The sequence below is a fragment of the Larimichthys crocea genome, chromosome I (assembly GCF_000972845.2).
Source record: "Larimichthys crocea isolate SSNF chromosome I, L_crocea_2.0, whole genome shotgun sequence".
NCBI lineage: Eukaryota > Metazoa > Chordata > Actinopteri > Sciaenidae > Larimichthys > Larimichthys crocea.
Window position 1 is genome coordinate 37,760,511 of NC_040011.1, and position 18,130 is coordinate 37,778,640.

Here is an 18,130-nt window from a genome sequence, read left to right on the forward strand (position 1 = left end):
ATATTGTTTCCCGTGTTCACACTTCCATTACTGTTATATATGTTATATAATTATTTATAATGAGCAAAAGTCGATGTTTGTGCTCCATTAGTGAGGTTCTCTCCAGGGTAATAAGATGCAGCAGTATTGATTATAAAACAGGCAATAAACCGTCTCTTAGCTGTATTAGACGTACTCCCTGACTGAGAATCACGCCTTAATTTACCTATGATTTATGAAAATATGCATGGTAATTGTTTTTAATCCAGCCAGAAAGAGAAAGAACATTTAATTTAATTTTGGTATTCAAATGACAAACTCCTTTCTTGTTCTATCTGTCTTTTATTAAGTTAAAAAGTTTTTTCTTTTTCCTCTATGTACCCCAAATTATTTTTTTGTCACCATGTACCTTATCTTTTATTATTATTATTATTATCATTATTGTTAAAAATGAGAAAATTACCATCAAGTTATAATGGTTTCTTAATTGCCGTCATGTTCTCATTTTAAAATGTATTAACATTTTTTGTAGCTGAAAATGGGTTCATGTTTTGAGGTTCAACCTAAAAAGCCTCGATCATGAGCCACCTGGCTGTGAATGAGCCTGCACTCTTTCAGGTTTGGGCTTAAGGTCTTGTTGCTATGACAACGGTTTCATTCAACCTGTTTCAAAGAGCTGGAAAATTCAAGCTTGTGTCAAACTATCAACAATCAAATGAAGCTTATAACAATATCCACGTACCAGAAAAAACGGAAAAGGAAGGAGGGTGGAAGAAAGTGAAAAACTGTTTTGAGAGCTGAAATACGCCCAGTGCACATCACTCCTTTTGCAGGACACTCAGCTAAATACAGATCTCCTCAGCTGGCCTAAATCTCATTAATCTGCCAGCCTTAGTTAAGTGTACTGCAGGCGGCAACATGCTCCCATCCTTTCTCGTCTTATTTAAACATCACACTACTCTAAACACTGTTTTTCCTGAATGCCTTTACAACCCATGCTTGGCAGAGTTAACTGTCAAGCCCTAGCACGGAGGTGGCAACAAAACATTTACAGGCTGTAAACATACGTTTGGCATTGTCTTGGCTGTAAAACATTTAGACAGACCACAGAGGAAATGGGTTTTAAATGTTGCCGCAGTGATGTTGTAATGAGCCTTTTGTGGAGTTGAACACATCTGTCATTTGTCAGAGCCACCACCCATAAAGGTCAAGGGAATTTTTCAGAGTAAGCAGCGGGTGGAGTTTTTAAACCCCTGCAACTGATTGAACTTGTGGGTGTCTGCTAAGTTGAATGATGGCCCTGAAAACCGGATGGGTATAGACCATTAACTCCAAATGTACAGAAAAAAAAAAGACAAGCCTTGAGGAATGGCACTCATTCTGGATCCTATGGAGCTGAGCTAGAGGGCTGTGTCCATCTAGTGTTCGGACATGGTAATTGAAATAGCATTCATGTGACAGAAAAGTTACAATATGTGTGCTACTGGAAACATAGTGTGGTTTCCTGAGCTGAAAATACAAATAGCTGTGTATAAATGTGTGACTCAACACCTCAGTGTGACTTCATTCTTCCACTGTTAGCGTACATCTGTGCAGTAACGTGCTGACGTGCGCGGAATAAATTCTTTTATCAAGTCAGAACGACATCAAACAGTGTCTGGTTTGAACCACCATTTTATTTGGCATAATTTAAAATCATCTCACTGTTAGTTCATTTATACAAATATGCTTTTTGTTATATATAAAACAATTACAAACAGATTTCTACAAATCAAGTTCCCAGTGTAAAAGCGTAGTACCACGCACACGGTAGCATACAGCTCCGGGACACAGACAAGAGAGCCCACAGGTGTATGTTCCACTTCAACAGCATTATCTGAGTGAAATCAGGACACGGCAAAAAAACACAAACTCACCACAGTTGACAGTTTGACATATTATGCACTTACATTCAACCCTCCACACACCCATCTGGGAAATTTTCACACATCCTTTGGCAGATCTCAAACCGCATCACTGTTGTTACACAAAGTCTCCTGCTCGTGTTGCGCTTCGGTTTTTCTAAACTTTACACAGGCCACAATGTAGGTTGACTTATAATACACTCTGCTCGAGCGAGTAAATGAAAATAACTATAGTAAAAAGGGTTGCTGGTATTACTGGCGGCTGTGAGCACAAATTAGCAGCCAGTCATTACTAAAAAAATATTTTATAAAATGTATAAAAGTTTCAGAGGCGACAAGGCACGCTCCACCAACGCAGCTCTTACTAACTGTATGTGCAAGATGTGCTCGTGCCTTGCCCTCACTGCAACATGCAATGCAGGGATGTAAACCACAATCTGTTAAGAGCTGTGCGCCATGTGCACTCCGTTTCATGTCTTCAGTTTCACAAACGCTCAGACTTGCTGCACAAGTTGTCAGTTTAGCACCTGTGTCTTACAAAGAGGGCTGCGAGAAGTGTTTTACTGGCAGGAACTAAGATAGAAAGCTTCGGAAAAAATGTCAGAAATGAAACCCAGAGTTGGCTGGACCTGCATTTCAAAAAAGGTCTTGTGACACTTGCATCACTATAATGAGAACCTTTGGGTTTGACAAAGGAGCACTGCTATGGTCTTTGGTTTCGATAAAAAGGCACCTGACCAAATAAAAGGCTCCTTCTATATTGTTGATTAAGTTGTGAAATTAACTAGGCAGCTATGACACAGTGCTTCTTCCAAAGTTGAAATGATAATTCACTAACCAAGAAAATATAGGAAAATACGTGTATATAGCCTAGCACAAGCCAGTACAAACATATTCTGGTTTAATATGCTATACTGATTTAATCACGCAGTGGTCATAAGTCTGCTGACATTAAATGTAAGGCAACAATGTAATTGACACGGGGTGCATTATGGTGTTTATCAAATCTGAGTATTAACTATTACACACAAACATCTTACTGATCAAATAAACATAAGCTATTACAAAAAAATATATTCAACTTTGGCCATAACCGCACTCGTAGGTTAAAAACATTTGAGGAGAGAAAAAATCATTTACAGAGTAAATTCAACATTATTAGACAAAACACAGTCTCTTTGACCCCACCGCGTCAAAAAGTCATTCTTAGGCATGTTTTAATGGCACTCGGTGTGAGCATCAAGAGTTAAGACGTAGACAGGAGAGCTGTGCTACAACGTGACTTTCTGATATGTCAGCTCGAGAAACCGTGTACCAGCGTGGGTTAATTTGGCAGGCGCCTTATGACACCTGCTCCTCTATTGCTGAAGAAGAGGGCAAACGGTCGGCTGCTTTTAATGGGTCCGGCTTATCTTCAAAGGCCTACTGGCTCTTCCATGCGTGGCAATGAGAGAGCAGTGCAAGAGGCTGGAAGTGCAGCCTGCCGGACAGCTCTAACATGCCAGACTGAGCACAAGGGGAATTGCAGCTTGGGAGTTTAACCTCTAATCTGTGCATATTGGTTATGGTGTACTGGCATTCGTCCGGGAGTCATCACACCTTGTCTGGACTCAAGTTGCTTGAAATTAAAAACGTGTTCACCCTCTACTTGGCTGTTCATTACATCTAAATAGGCAAGTCGAAGCATCTTGATGGTGGCACTGCTTGAGACTCATGAGATGCAACCTAGGTGAGAGTATGAGGTAGTCATTATTTCTCCACCTGAACAAAAAAAAAGGCAGATCTCTTCTCTCCAGTCAAACAGGGTAGCTTGGTTGGTTGGTTTGGATGTTATTATGGCTTGTGACAACCATGATCAGCATTTTATAAGGCAAAGCAGAGAAGCTATAAATCTAGAACAGGTGTAAAAATTGGAAAAGTGTAAATATCGAAAGTTAAAAATGTAAGAAAAATAGAGGAGATACGGTCAGTTGCCCCCATTTTAAAACATAGTCACTTTGGCGATGATGGCAACGAGGTGAAATCCTCCAGGAGATGAATAAGGAAGAGAGGAGTAACAGAGGAGCTGGAAACAAAAGTCTGAACTGCTGGAGGTGGTGAGACGGCAGCCAGATGACGACCTTTGTTCCTCGGCCTTCCTTTGCATCTGTGGATCTCCATCATCCCTCTCCACAGTCCAAACGCGGGAACCATTTATTACAACAGCACGCACTTCTTGGGGTTCTTTTTCGTTACAGGATATAACACCGCCCTCACAGCTTCAGCAAACACCTCCCTGACGCCGTCCTGCAGAAGAGCCGAACACTCCATGTATTTAACCGCCCCGATCTGCTTGGCGAGGGCGTTGCCCTGCTGCTGGGTGGTCGGGGCCAGACCCTGCTCCTTCAGCTTCTTCACTGTTTCTGCGTCGCCTCTCAGGTCCCTCTTGGTGCCCACCAGCAGGATAGGCACGTTGGGGCAGTGGTGAGACACCTCGGGGTGCCACTTGTGCCTCACGTTGGCGTGGGAGGAAGGGCTGCCGATGGAAAAGCAGATGATGAAAACGTTGGTCTGCGGATAGGAGAGGGTGCGCAGGCGGTCGTACTCCTCCTGGCCCGCCGTGTCCCACAAGTTGAGGCTGACAGTGCGGCCGTCCACGCTCATCTGAGCGCTGTAGTTGTCAAACACCGTGGGGATGTACTCTTCGGGGAAGGCATTGGTGGTATAAGAGATGAGTAGGCAGGTTTTACCCACTGCCCCGTCACCCACCACCACACACTTTATGGTCTGCATCCTGCCAACGACCACTGGGGCTGCAGCACCTGACAACACAGGAGAAAGGTCACCTGGGTAACTTTGAATTACAACTCCCCAAGCTCTGAGAGGCCAGTCCGAGTCATTTATCACCTTTAATAAAGCGGATACTTATTAAACTTTTAACAACAAACGATAAAAACGTCGGTGTGTGACTTTTTAAAAACAGTCAAACAGCTTTTCGCCCAATTAGCAGGCGAGCTAACCAACCGCCGCCAACGTAATTAACCTTTAAATAGCTTGGCTTTAATCTCAGCCGTGCCCATCAATTAAAACAACAGCTGTGAAGTTAAGTCCTTAAACAAAGCGAACAACCAGTGAACCGTGAGTAAAGCTCCGTTTTATCCGCTGTTTATCGGCTCACTTGATGATACTAGGCGTTCCCCCCCGAGCGGCTAGCGCCGAGCTAAGGAACTAGCGCCGTTGGTGGCTAACAGGGATAGCTAGTTAGCAAACAAAGTTTATTTATGAGCCACCTCTCGAAAAAAGTGTGTCCGCGGTCCGATAACCTGCCACAAGTCACTCTAAATATTATACCCTGCTCTAATGTGTGACTCACAGGCGGCACTCTGCTGTAAAGGTGAGATTTGGAGGGTTTTGGGGACTTACCGCCACTCGGCTTTCGATCTCTTTTTGCCTGGTGTAGTCAATCACAGCCGCATCCGGGGAGCTGTCCATTACGTAAAAGGCGACATGCGGAAACGATGCATGCCGGGAGTTGTAGTTCTTTTCTGTGGCGGTCTGTCTGTGCGACGCTAGATGGAGACTTTAAGCTGCGATGCTTCACGTACGTGACCTTTGTGTGAAATACTCCATTACATTCATAATCATACTGTAGTAGTAGTAGTAGTACTAGTAGTAGTATGTGTGTGTGTATATACATCTGTATATCTATATATATATATCTATATCTATATCTATAGTTATAAATCTATATATATATATATCTATAGATCTCTCTCTCCATTCATTCAATTCAGCTTTATTTGCATGGGAAACATGTTTACATTGCCAAAGCTGTAACAGCAAAAAAAACAGATAAATGTTTTAACATAAAATACAGAATATTAAATACTAAATAAAATAAAAAAAAATCATAATAATAAATAATAAATATGTCAAAGTTCATATGTCCCACACTGAACCCCCCCCAACTGCTCGCAGGGCGCCAGTCTAGTGTTTGGGGTTAGAAATGCATGTAAATAAAAAAAAAATTGAGTGAAAAAAGAATTTCCCAGTTGAGGGGATTAATAAATTAATAAAGTAGTAGTATATCTATATCTATATCTTCTTCGATAATTTTTTATATGATAATGTATATAGAATAAATGAATAATAAAATTAATTAATTAATTCATTCATTTTCTACAGTCAAATTTAATTGTATATAGTTTTCTAATTTCCGATTAGCTCCCTATTTATTTAGTTTAAATTCAAATGTATCTTCATAGGCCTAATTTTAATGTATTTATGTATGTTTGCTGTGTCTCTTGCTGCTACTGGGTGCTGGGACAGACAGACATCTATCTGTCTGTCTGTCTGTCTGTCTGTCTGTCTGTCTGTCTGTCTGTCTAATAAATGAGGTTAGAAGTAGGCAACTGTTCAATAATGAAATGAATACTTCACTATTAGTATGAAGAAGCAGGCAATTGGAATACTAAACTAAATTACATTTACCTCAAAATACTTAAGTGGATAACCTGAGTAAATGTACTTTGTTATTTTCCATGACTGCTCCACATTTTGAACAAAGTTTGCCATGATATTTTCCTTGAATAAACATGTCTTTCTTTCAGTAATGCAGAGATGATATCAGACAAAATTTTGACCCCTTGACTACATAATTAGCACCTTGGAAAACGCAGAGACTGATGTATAACCTTTCTCTCTCTCAAAAGTGATCTTACTTTTAGAGTCCACTCCAACACTCAGTCTCACTGCAGGTGAAGGTGGCTGCTCCTGGATTTTACCACTCTGTTAACTTTTCAGTTTTATTTCAGAGTATTAACGCAGGGACGCATACACACTTTCATCTTTGACTTTGCTCGTTATGTTGAACCTGTGCCATTCTTACCAAGAAATGCTAGCAAGTCACTGTATGCATCCTCTCTGTAGTCAGCATTGGTCTTATAGTCCATATATAATTTATTCTCACTAAGCCAGTGCTTTCAGATCAATGCAGAATACATGAAGGCAGCTAAAAGAGGGATCACTTTAGACTACTCCGTCTTGCACCCCTGGAGACCCGTTGATGATGTCACCTCTATACACTGAACCAGGTTAAGAGGCCAGCGCTGACCGACAACCGGACACTCAAGAACACAAAGAGGCACCGGTTTATTGCCTTTCCCAAGAGGTTCTGGCGTCACTGCAGCCTATAAAGAGAGAATTCCCACTGGGACCCTACACCCACTGTCACCCTCCACCCCAACCCTTGCACCTCACTATTCTGCCAGGAGATTCCCCGGGACGTCTGTAGCATTTCCATGACAACAGCCACTGACAGAGATGGGCTGACTGTGTCAAGAGATGCAGCAAGAGGGAGTTCAGATGAGAAGGAGGGAGATGAAAACGAGGGTGACAAGAACACAGAGGACAGCAAGATGCAAGAGCAACAGTTGACTGGGGTGAGTGGAGACCCAGTGAAAGCTGTCAGAGCAAGTGCTCACCTAAATACAAAACTGAAGAGCACGCGTAAACATATATCAACAACACAGACCGGTACTTTTTAATACAACAGATGAGAATTTTCTCAGACTAATATTCAGATCACAATCTTTATTCATCTTCTCTTATTTATAAATCCACATAATACAGTGAATAACAACCAACGCTATTCAATAAAGTTATAGAATCTTTTGACATAAAATAAAAATTACAAACATTACAGTAATCATCTCATCACGGCCTCTTCTTCAGTTTGTAAAGTGCATCAGAACAATGAGGCCTCTCAACAAGAGGTTCAATTTTGTACCGACTTCAGTTCACACTTTAAGACATCCAAGTGTGAGAACACTGTGATCCCTTAGCAAAATGGTCACAGTATTCAAAACATTTGTACTATTGCCTAAGATTTAAAAAAACAACAACTTTTTTTCCACGCTAGAAATTGAAACGGTGACTGAAATTACAATTATTTCAAAGCGCACTTGAACTGGCCTAGGCACTTGGTTGTGTTTTACTGGTTTGAATGAACAGTTTCTACATATACAAGTTACTGTACTATGGGTCTTATTGTGGTGTCCTATTGCCTGCAAAGGACACAAATACGTAAAAAGAGGTAGGATTTGGAGGATGTACTACTCTACTACTGGGTGAAGCATATGAGATAAAGTGTCCCAAATACTCCCAGTGCAGCCACCTCTCACATACGTAGAACCTAAACACTCAAAACTACAAACACATTTCATATAAATTGCATTTAGACGACAGAGAGATGATTGAAGACCAGAAATCTGACTGATGGTCACACTGTATATTTTAAACTGAAACCCATAAGACAAGAGAAGTATGAATAAAACTGCACAGTACAGGCACTTATCCACTTCCATCACCTCCAAAGTGGCTGAGCTGCAGTAGCACGAGGCATTTTGGGACCAGGTATCCGTGAAGCTGTGGGGATTTTAGAGCTAGTGGGAGAGGTGCTCGTGCTTGTTGTCTTGGCAGTTTTATTTCGGGCAGCAGATATGACAGCTGTGCGAATGGTCTTGGCAGTGGCGGAGGACGGGCTGTGGGTAGTGCGAGGCTGGGAGGGCACCTGAGTCTCGGAGTTAGGGGCGAGTCGTTTTGATACACGCAGAGGACTTCCTCTGATGAACGCTGGCTGGGTGCTGCCTGAGACCTTCTCTGGCAAAGATCTGTCTGAGGTCCTGCGGGTCAAAGTGGGCTTCCCTGGAGTCTGTGTCTCACTCACAGTCCTCTCCCGTGTGCTATTACTGCGTTTTACCTCTGTCTGAACAGCAGCAGGCCGTGTGATGGGAGATGAGCGCATGGATATGCTGCGTGGGGTAGATAACCGGCTGGGAGGGGGTGGGTTAGCAGGGGTTGTGGTTCCATTTGGAGACTCAGTTTTGGAGCGCACCCTGGGAATGCCCGTGCTATTGGAGGGTCCCGGGCGTGACACAAGTCCCCTTTTGGCCCCTATTCCACTACGTACGGGGATCTTCATAGTTCGAGCCTCCTCCTTTGATGTAGGAGACCCTGGATTTGTCCCTTCTCGAAGGTCAACCTCTCTCTCTTTCCTCCACTTGGAGCAGAGGCTTGGTGCAGGTCGTGGGAGCGGGGATGTAGGGGGTGACAAGGTGTCATAGGATCGGAGGCCTTTCACCAGAGTGTGGCACTCCAGTGTTTCCCCCACACGGGAGTATGACCTAGCCGTCTCCCTCTCAGGATCTGGCAAGTCGGAGTATTCCTCTGGCTGTGATTTGCTGAACTCCGGTAGACTGGAGGGCATCCAGTTCTCTTTTACAGGTGTAGACACCACTTCAGTGTTAGTGTGCTTTGTTAAACCTTCATCAGGCATCACAGCAGTTGTTGGTGTTGGTGTTGGTGTTATGGTGGGAATCTCTCTGGACTGTGGTTGTGACCTCTCTGGTACATTAACAGATGACGGTGATTGGTTCTCAGACCTCTGGTACCTTAACGACCTAGCCCGGGAGTCACTGTGAGAAAGTATTCCACTTGTATGAATAGAGTGAGGTACAGACTCATCGAAACAAGAGTCATTAGATTTACTCTGAACAGAGCAAGTATTGTTTGTCACCGGCAAACCAAACCTATGTCTATGAGTGGATGTCTGGCCTTTAACACAAAGAGCAGGTGTTTCGGTGGGGATAGCAGCAGAGTTTGTACAGGAACTGGGTGAAGATTCAGTGGTCATTGAAACAACGTGTTCATGTGCAGTCTCAGCTTCTTTTTCAAGTCCTGTTGCCTGCGGTTTGTCTTGCAGCAAATAAGAAATGCTGTCAGTCCCGTGATGCTTGACTGTGAAGCTACGTCCATGCTGAGAATGACTAAATGTAGCAACGTGTGAGTCTTGAACTGCACCCACGCTGTGCTGAGACCTGCTCCCTCTACCCAGAACAGGTTCTTGGTCAATGGGGGAACATGTTCTGTCAGTCTCATGGTCAGAGGAGCTGTTAGAGTGATAACTGGTTGACGTTGGGCTGCTGCCCAGCTCGGGGAAGCTCTTGAGCATGGATGAGTTATGGAGGTGGGTATCATTGTGGAGGTTTTGGGAAAGTCTGCGAGAGTCCGAGCTTCTCAAGCTACGTCGATTCCAAGTGTAGCTCAAGTTCTTCTCTAGGAGTTTCTCCAGCTCATCTTGGTTTTCCTGACTTTGAGGCTCTCTGGCAAGGCTGAGGCCCATGTCCAGCCCTGTACAGACAGCCAGAGAGCGACGCTTTTCTCCTATCTCACGCTGACGTTCCAAACGTTTCTGCTCCTTCAGCTCCCGCTCTGCATTCTCCTGTTGAAAAAGGAAAATTATTATTTATTCGTCAGTCTTTTTTTTTTGGACAATATATTTGTTTTTATTAAAAGATATTTCCATTGGTTTCTAGATCTAACCTGGACAGCCCTTTGGAAGCGGTGGCAAAATGAATGGAAGACCCTGCATGCCTCCTCTAGTTTGAAGGTGCTGTCATCTTCACAGAAGAATTCTACCAGAGCCTGACTAGACATCTTCATGCCCTCCACCTCATCCTCTGCCTCCTTCAGACGTTCCTCAGCCACCTGCACGCAGAAACAGTTTACACAGTCATCTTTTGAAACAGGTTCTCTCCATTCTTGTGTATAGTCATTATGCTACCTTAAAATACAGTTGGGATTGGAAACCACTAAAACTATTTTATACCTCTAGGAAAGGTTGTGTATGCTGCTGAATCTCTGCCTCAGTCTGGATGTTTGCCTTGAGGGCCACGACTCTGCTTTTTAACTTGGACAAGTCCTCCAGCACAGACTCCTCGGACAACCTGCAGAGAAGAAGAGGACATATAATACACAATTAGAATAAGAACTGTACAGAAATAGTTGTGTAACATGTCTTGTGAAAAGTCTCATAACCAAAAATAAGTAATAAATTAATGCAAATTATCCAAATTGTCCAGAAATTAATTATTCTTATGGATGGACCATGCACTAAAAAGAATTGCAGTGCAGTATTCTTTACTTTTGTACATTGTACATTGCTCTGCAGAGAAACTCTCCAGAAACTTTCCAGCAGAGCTTAAATATTGACTTGCAGTATCAGTGTTGTCGTGACCCACTTTCATTCAGGCACCTAACTATTGCTAGCAGCTGGATGCTTTGTTCTGATACAAGAATGCAATAGATTTACATTCTATTTGTTTTAGCATCCTGTTGGGGTGTATTGATGTTATTAAATATTCCCTCAGACACAGCCACTGCAGGGTCTGATGGGATCTGAGGGTTTGGAAAGAGACTGACCTAGAGGCGGAGCCAACATGGCCTAGTTGGCTGGGAAATGAGAGTAAACTCTGGTCCTTCTTCACAGCTTCCTGTGGAGACGAACACAAATTATTATCCAGCTATTGTTTTAAAAAAGAAGCAACACGTCATTTGCAAATGTTGAAAAAAATCATATGCTCTCTGGAGCAGTCTGGCACTTGGAGGTCAGATACAATCGAAGGATTAATTTGCAAAAACAGTTCTTTGTTTTTCTTAACTCATGTATTTTTTGAATGCTCCATAAAGTATCGATCAAACTTGTGATGGGTTGTTTTCGTATATATTCGAAAATGTTTAAATTTTCATTAATCATGTTTTTTTTTTTACTTTGTATTTCTTCATTTTAAGAACTGTAGTATCCCTCAATCTTTTCAGTCAGCAAAATATGAACAATTCCTGTTATTTTCTTCAGTACATGTATGATATTACAGGATTTTTTTGGTTTTATTACACTCATAATTCAGATCTTACCATAGCTACAAAATGTAGCAGATTCATGCCCGGCTTGTTGGCTTTGGTGTCAGCCAGTTTAAGCAGCGATGATATTCGAAAACCAGCGGCATTCCCTGAATATCCACCCTGAGAAGCCACATACAGGGTCAGAAAAACAACAACATGTGACAGCTTTAAACCAACAATGATACAAAACCCAGGTGCGCAGTCAGAGTGACGTCTCTGAACACACGCCCAGACCCCATTGCGACTGGTGTATTATGCACAGATAAAAGAAGTGATTCTGCTTTGTCAGGCCGAAGAAAAGAAAAGATTAAATAAAGAAGCACTCACAGCATTCATATAGTTCCCTGCTTTCAGCACCAAACGAAGGATGGAGTGTAATTCAGGACAGCTCAGCAGTTCTAGGAAAGTGAAAGACAGAGTTCAATGTTGTGTCTTAAAGTTGAAGAATAATGAGTAATGAATGTGTATGCAGCTGATACAAGGCCTTAAAATGAGTCAGCAACTTTGAAGAACAGACTCTCAAGCTAACTGGTGAACTGATAACTTTCTCCTTTTTCAAAAGTCACCCTGAATGCTTACCAACTTTACCACACGAGGCTTATTCTAAAGAGGAGCATTTCAAAAGGCCAACACAGACCTCGATCTTTATAGTGGAGGAGTACACAACTCCCTGCTGTTAACATTACCTCTGGCCGCCTCCCTCAGACATCTGGCTGCCACACACAGAGAGGTTACAGCAGGGTCAAACTCTTGTTGCAGGATCATGACGTCCAGACGCAGCCGAAAACTAATGGAAGGGGAAAGAGAGGGACGGATGGATTGATGGACAGGGGGTGAGCGATGACGGAGACAAAGAAAAATTCCTGATCAATCATCAGTTAAACAAACATGTGTCATCACGGGGTGAAGCACGTGAGCAGTACATGTGTCACACACAGATAAACGTGAAAAAGCAATCTCTATGGAAAGTACTGGGGATATTTTGGGTAATTTTATCCAATCAAGGGCTGAGGGTATACCTGGGGACTTCCACCAACAGCAGGATGAAAAGATCGGCCTGTCCAAGCCAGCTCCGCTCCCCACTGAACCTCCTCAGGCGAGACTCCTGAGAGAGAACAGATGTTGAGTAAAATCTGGAAAGCAGCCTTTGGTTATTTATTTATTTTTTTTAATCTAGAATACTAAAACACAACATGCAATTAACGGTCAATTCCAATATCTTTTAGTGTGGTCCCCCTCTCTCCGAAAACAGACCACATTATTACGACATGGTGTAATGGCAAACTTTTGATTATCCAAACCAGAGCCAGATGATGAGTAAGAGAAGAGGGAGGAGAGGGGAGGGGGTTGTCAATGTTGTATTTGTACGCCAAAAAAACAAAAAAAAGTCAATCTACCTCCTCGTTGTCCGGCAGCAATTTACAGAGCTCTGTGAGCTTCTCGGCTCCATAACGGTCCCCGGCACCCTGCCTGATATCCTCAACTATCTCCTTAGGAGGCCTGTGGAAAAATGACACATTTTTGGTATGACATCATTGTTAACATGCATGAGTTTTTTAGCCTGAGAAAAAGCATGACACCCCCTGAGTGTTATGAGCAATATCAGCGGTTTGTTTGTCCTTGATCACACAATATTTAGACTCTTATCGGTCAGAGAGTGTTGACTGACGCCACACTGGCGACACAAAGTGGCATATATCCACTCAGCAAATACAAAGCAGACATTCAGGGGAAAGGTTTTGTGGATATCAAGGTGAAAGAGCAGAAACTAAAAAAAACGTTTGACCTCTGACTTACTTCCTCTGCGTGACACATCTGTCCTCTATTCCAGCAGTTTTCCATTATCTTCTCCCCTCCTCCTCCTTCTCCTCGTCTTACAGCCCATCACACGTGCTCATACTCCATTATGTGCATTAGTGTGGCTTTTATTCCCTTACAGTTGTATCAAGACATCTAAAGGTAGACTGAAAATAAAATCTCATATAAAGAACTCCTTTCACACTTATTGTGTCTTGTGTTATTTGTGCCGGCTAGTTCTACTGAAAACAAAACACTGAGTGAAGTAGTCTACAAGCGACTACTCACATGTCTGATAGCACAAAACCATATTTTGTTTAAACTACACCCACATTTGAACAGCAGCTCTGTCTGTGTTTAGAAGAGAAGGCAAATAAGCTCCCGACAAGACGTTTGTGTACTTAAGAGAGGCTTTTTTACATAATGGCTTCCCCTGCAAGTCTTGACAAATCTGGTTTAGAAAAGAACCGCTCTTCAGTTAAGAGGCACACAATTGAATCTTCGTTAACGTTTCATGCACACGTGGAGGCATGACAAATAGCAACTCAGCACTTCTTTTCCTTTGTGTCTTTGTGTGATTATTTCTACCGCCTACCAGCGAATGCTGCACGTCACGATTTTCAGCATTTAATGTTAATCGCCATGTATGTAAGCTCACTTTAACGATTAGTAAACGGCTCTATTCAGCAGAGAGAGAAGTGCGGCTTTGTTTGAGCCAGGAAAACATGCTAAACAGGCTTTAAGGGATGGATGAATATGACAAGCCACCAGTGGGGTCTCTCTCTGTAGGGGGTAGTTTAACATTAGACAGTCTTTAAGGGCATCAGCAGGTGTCAACTCTGACTCCTAAGGCTATACCCGGCCACTTACCCACCACCCTCCTTTAAGATCTCCAGAGTGCACCCTCCCCTGCACCTGTCCCCTGCAATATACTTGTATCCCCTCCCAAACAACCAGACATCCTCCTCTCTCTTCACACTTCTGACACAAACTGTGCACACACACAAGCACCCAACGACCAGCCTTTGATATATGGCCGCACACTCCACAGTTGAACTCAAGTGAAGTACTGCTCCCCTGGGCACACTTGTACACACTTCTGTTTCCTGCTCTTAAAACTACTTTCAGTTTTGACTGATGGTGACCTCCAGCAAGTGCAGACAAAAAGGCCAAAAGCTCAGACTGTTCAAGTGTACCAGACTGTTCGGAAATGATGTCTTCATGTCTTGTCTTGTTTTTTTTTGATAAATAGACCAAACCGAAAGACAACAAATCCTCATATTTCATCCACTTATTCACTGATCGTCTTATCAGATTTAGTTAAGGAATAAAGAAGCTTACATCTTGAACTGCCGTAGAAATATTCCAATGTTCATACTGCGTTTGGAGTCCAACAGGGAGATCTGTAAAGAGGCAAAGCATAATTAAGGGGAGGAAAGGTGGAAGAGATCTAACTGTCCTTATGTCTGGCTTACAGTTATCACTGCTATCATCGTTATCTGACCTCTTCCGAGCTGTCCTGGGGGGATCTGCAGCGCAGCAGAGCAGACCTGCGTCTCAGGGTGCTAGTTCTGTCCTGAGGCTTGCTGTCCTTCTGACCGAACAGCTCATCCAGAGAATGGAGGTCTATGGGGATCTCGTCCTCACCTGGAGCTGCCCCGGTCCATACGCTCTTCCTCCCTTCCACTTTCTCTTTGGGGATACGCTCCCAGTTCAGCTTCCTCAAGCGGCTCCTACGTGCGCTGTCCGTCCGGCTAAACGGCGAGGAGGACGCTGACGGTGGAGGTGGGGGTGGAGGAGGAGGAGGAGGAGGGGGTGGAGGCGGAGGTGGTGGAGGTGCTAGGGTAGGCGGCGGAGGGGTGACCAGCACTGGACGCGAATCCATGGCTGTCACTTCCACAGCGTCAGGATGGGCAAGCTGTGTTCCATGAAAGGCACGAGATTCCTTGATGGCCACAGTCAGGTTGATGAGCATAGAGGCTGTCTGGGTGTAAAAGGGAGGGGTGATAACCAGTCTCTGACCCCGTCAGTCGGTGACGTCTTTTCCAGTTTGCAATGAGCTCTAGTTCAAAGGTCCATCAATAAGTCCAGCCTAAGAAACAAGACAGCAAAAAACAAACATCTTATCAGACATTATCGAGCACAGAAAGAAAGAGATTTTTTGGGGGCTGTTTTGCAACAGCAAGCCTAAGACCTAACCTGAGCTTATCTGACACCTGGCATCGCCAGGATCTAACAACTAGCTGGAGCTAGAAATGTAACCCCTGGTTCAACTTTCTGTGGAAGTTCAAGGAGTTTTAGGGAAAGTACTAGCTGAGCAAGACAAGCTCTCCCCTCCTCTCTTTAAGCTGTTTGAACAGCTTGTCCCATCCTGTTCAGTTTCACCTCACTGCATGCTCACACACACCTCCACCACCCCTTCTCCCTTCTAATTAGAATATATGGACGCACCACAGGCAAGACAAGATGCAGTTTAACCACAAAGCAGAGAAATAGAGGGGTCTGCCGCTTCAGAAATCATGACTTTGAATACTCCTTAGTTATGGGAGGTTAACATCTGAAATCTGGTTTGCGCACACTTGCACCAGCAAGTTTTAAAACAGGATTAGTAATGCAATTAGGAGTGAGTCAGAGGTTTCAGGTGTCTGGTGCAGAGGAAAGGCTTTCATCATGACATGGCTTTGCATTTGGCCAAAAAAAAAAAATCCCTTCGTCCTGGCTCACTCTCTTCTTTCCATGAATCACAACCAGTGTGAAACTTTGCAGGGATGCGCTTGATCGTGCTTCCACCGAGCGCCGCACGAGCGCGCTGCAAAAAAAAAAAATAAGAAAAGAAAAGAAGCGCCGCCTGTGATCTCACCCTCCATCATTTCATGAGATCTGTATCTTTACATGGGAAAAATCATTTTGAAATGTTATTGCTCAAGAATTAAACCGAATTGTGAGCAGTTACGAGAAAGTAGGCTGAGCCAATCCCACAAAAAAAAACGCGCAATTAACGCCAGATTAAAACTTTTTCCAGGAGGTTTAATGAACTTTTCTTTCCATGTTGACATTTTTTTAAGACGGGAAAACAGTTCTCATAACACTCAACTTCATCCCTGTCAATTTTAACTTTAATGTTAAGAAATTTTCTTCAATTTACTCGCGTGATTTCCACGTCTCTAAATCAGGACAACCCAATCAAGTTATTTCACTTACCTGCCTTTGACGCCTCCGCTTCTCCAAGTCCAGTGAGGGTAACTCCACAAACACCAACAAGCAAAGGGTTAATTTTATATGAAACTTTCCTAAATCAACGCTTCCATCCCAGTTTTTTGGTTTTCTTTATCTCCTTTTCTCCCGGTGACTCGCTCCAGTCCTCCTCTCGTCTTCCTCAACTTGAAGGGAAACTTCCACACAGTCCACCGGGAACGCGCAGCCAGGCGCGCACCCGCGGACCGATATGCCTTGTTGTATCCTCCCAGTTTTCCCAAGGGCGGATTTTAGGGTTTTCAGGTGGGAGTACACTTGATCTTAACTCCACTTACTTTAGTCCACTTTGAAGATGTTGTGATGGGATGGATTTCAGTTATGTTTACCAGGTTGGAAACGTTTGAAGAAAAGTATCACAAACGGCACAATTTAAACTCCTGTTTTGTTTGAATCTTTCAGAGAAATTGCTTTGATATCTCATATAATTCTTTTAATAATGTTTGCCAAGTCCAGATAGGATTGTACACGAAAGCTTGCTGTCAGGAGCTGCACTGACAACTTGATAAGTCTCAATTTCAGAGCTAATCATCATAGTGGGCAGGATTCTGATCTGTAATTGGTGCAGAAGGCCTTGATCAGGCTAAGAAGAGTATGCGATTGAGAACCTGAGAGAGGGAGCAGATGGCTATCAGACATGGGAAATTATGTTGCATGTCCTCCCTGAACTGAGAACGGGGTGTAGGTGAAAGCTAAGAGACCAGAAGTCCCTCTCGGGTGCTGAAATGGCCCAGGTGCTGGGATGTAAACCCATAACACTGACCTTTCATCCGAGGTGCTGGAGCGCTCCTGGCTCCCGTCACCTGGTGCTCCCAAGTCCGGCTCAGGTAGCCCCTTTCACAGACCACGGTGACAGACAGTCGTCATCACTTCTGGCCTCCGCAGTAATTAGGGGGTTATGACCCCAAAGATCTGGCTTTTGTTGTGCCTGTGCAGCAGGACACATTATAGTGTACCCGTGCCAGGATAAACCTCTCTCAGGAAACTTCACTTTCTATTCAGTCACTCACTTTTCAGAGTACAGTGCACTTCTCAGAATACAAGGAAATGCCACTGTTGAAAGACGACAGCTTTATAGTCCGTAGAGGCCCTAAATAACCCTGCACGATTCCACATATTATGCCAGCATTCATGTGCACATACATGGCGACAGTGATTAATTAAGAGTAAGGAGTTAACTTGGCATCTCTGACTTGCTTCACCAAGACAGTTAAATTACAAGGAGACAAAACAGTCTGTGATGTGTTTACAGACCCACTCCCAACCAGTCCCCCCCACCCCCTTTTTGCATAACAGTGAGCTTGAGAGCCTGTGCTTTACTTGGCCCATTCTCCAGTGAATGAATGTGCACGAGGGTGTTCATGTGTAAGATTTGTGTGTGAGCCTGTAGCCAGCGTGAGAGGGAACCCATGGCTTTAAGTTAAATTGCACTACGTAGACATACGCCGGTAGAAAGTAGGAGCATTTCTTGATTCAGC

The 18,130-nt window shown here is 43.5% G+C and overlaps 2 protein-coding genes and 1 long non-coding RNA gene across 5 annotated transcripts; 1 reads left to right on the forward strand and 2 right to left on the reverse strand.

Annotated features, from left to right (window-relative positions):
* Positions 1-1,635: 1,635 nt before the first annotated feature.
* rhogd (ras homolog gene family, member Gd) lies at positions 1,636-5,416 on the reverse strand. Of its 3 annotated transcripts, none has more exons than XM_010736217.3 (2): positions 5,286-5,416; positions 1,636-4,684 (listed from the first exon to the last, which is right to left on the reverse strand). In XM_010736217.3, the coding sequence occupies exon 2, from the start codon at positions 4,653-4,655 to the stop codon at positions 4,080-4,082; it is 576 nt and encodes a 191-aa protein (XP_010734519.1). In that variant the 5' UTR covers positions 4,656-4,684; positions 5,286-5,416; the 3' UTR covers positions 1,636-4,079. The 3 variants fall into 3 exon arrangements, with proteins under 3 accessions (XP_010734519.1, XP_010734520.1, XP_027135035.1); XM_010736218.3 differs by having other exon boundaries at positions 1,636-4,675; positions 5,286-5,407; XM_027279234.1 differs by having other exon boundaries at positions 5,236-5,300.
* LOC113745849 (uncharacterized) lies at positions 4,691-10,347 on the forward strand. The gene is made up of 3 exons (XR_003462454.1): positions 4,691-5,000; positions 6,956-7,303; positions 10,238-10,347. It is a non-coding gene; the product is annotated as an uncharacterized LOC113745849 (long non-coding RNA).
* Positions 7,376-16,832, reverse strand: fhdc2 (FH2 domain containing 2). The gene is made up of 12 exons (XM_019272539.2): positions 16,602-16,832; positions 14,905-15,492; positions 14,742-14,803; positions 13,001-13,103; positions 12,623-12,708; positions 12,290-12,390; positions 11,931-12,001; positions 11,616-11,723; positions 11,124-11,194; positions 10,531-10,648; positions 10,245-10,409; positions 7,376-10,143 (listed from the first exon to the last, which is right to left on the reverse strand). Exons 2-12 carry the CDS (start codon positions 15,373-15,375, stop codon positions 8,227-8,229), a joined length of 3,273 nt encoding a protein of 1,090 aa, XP_019128084.2. The 5' UTR covers positions 15,376-15,492; positions 16,602-16,832; the 3' UTR covers positions 7,376-8,226.
* Positions 16,833-18,130: the final 1,298 nt, after the last annotated feature.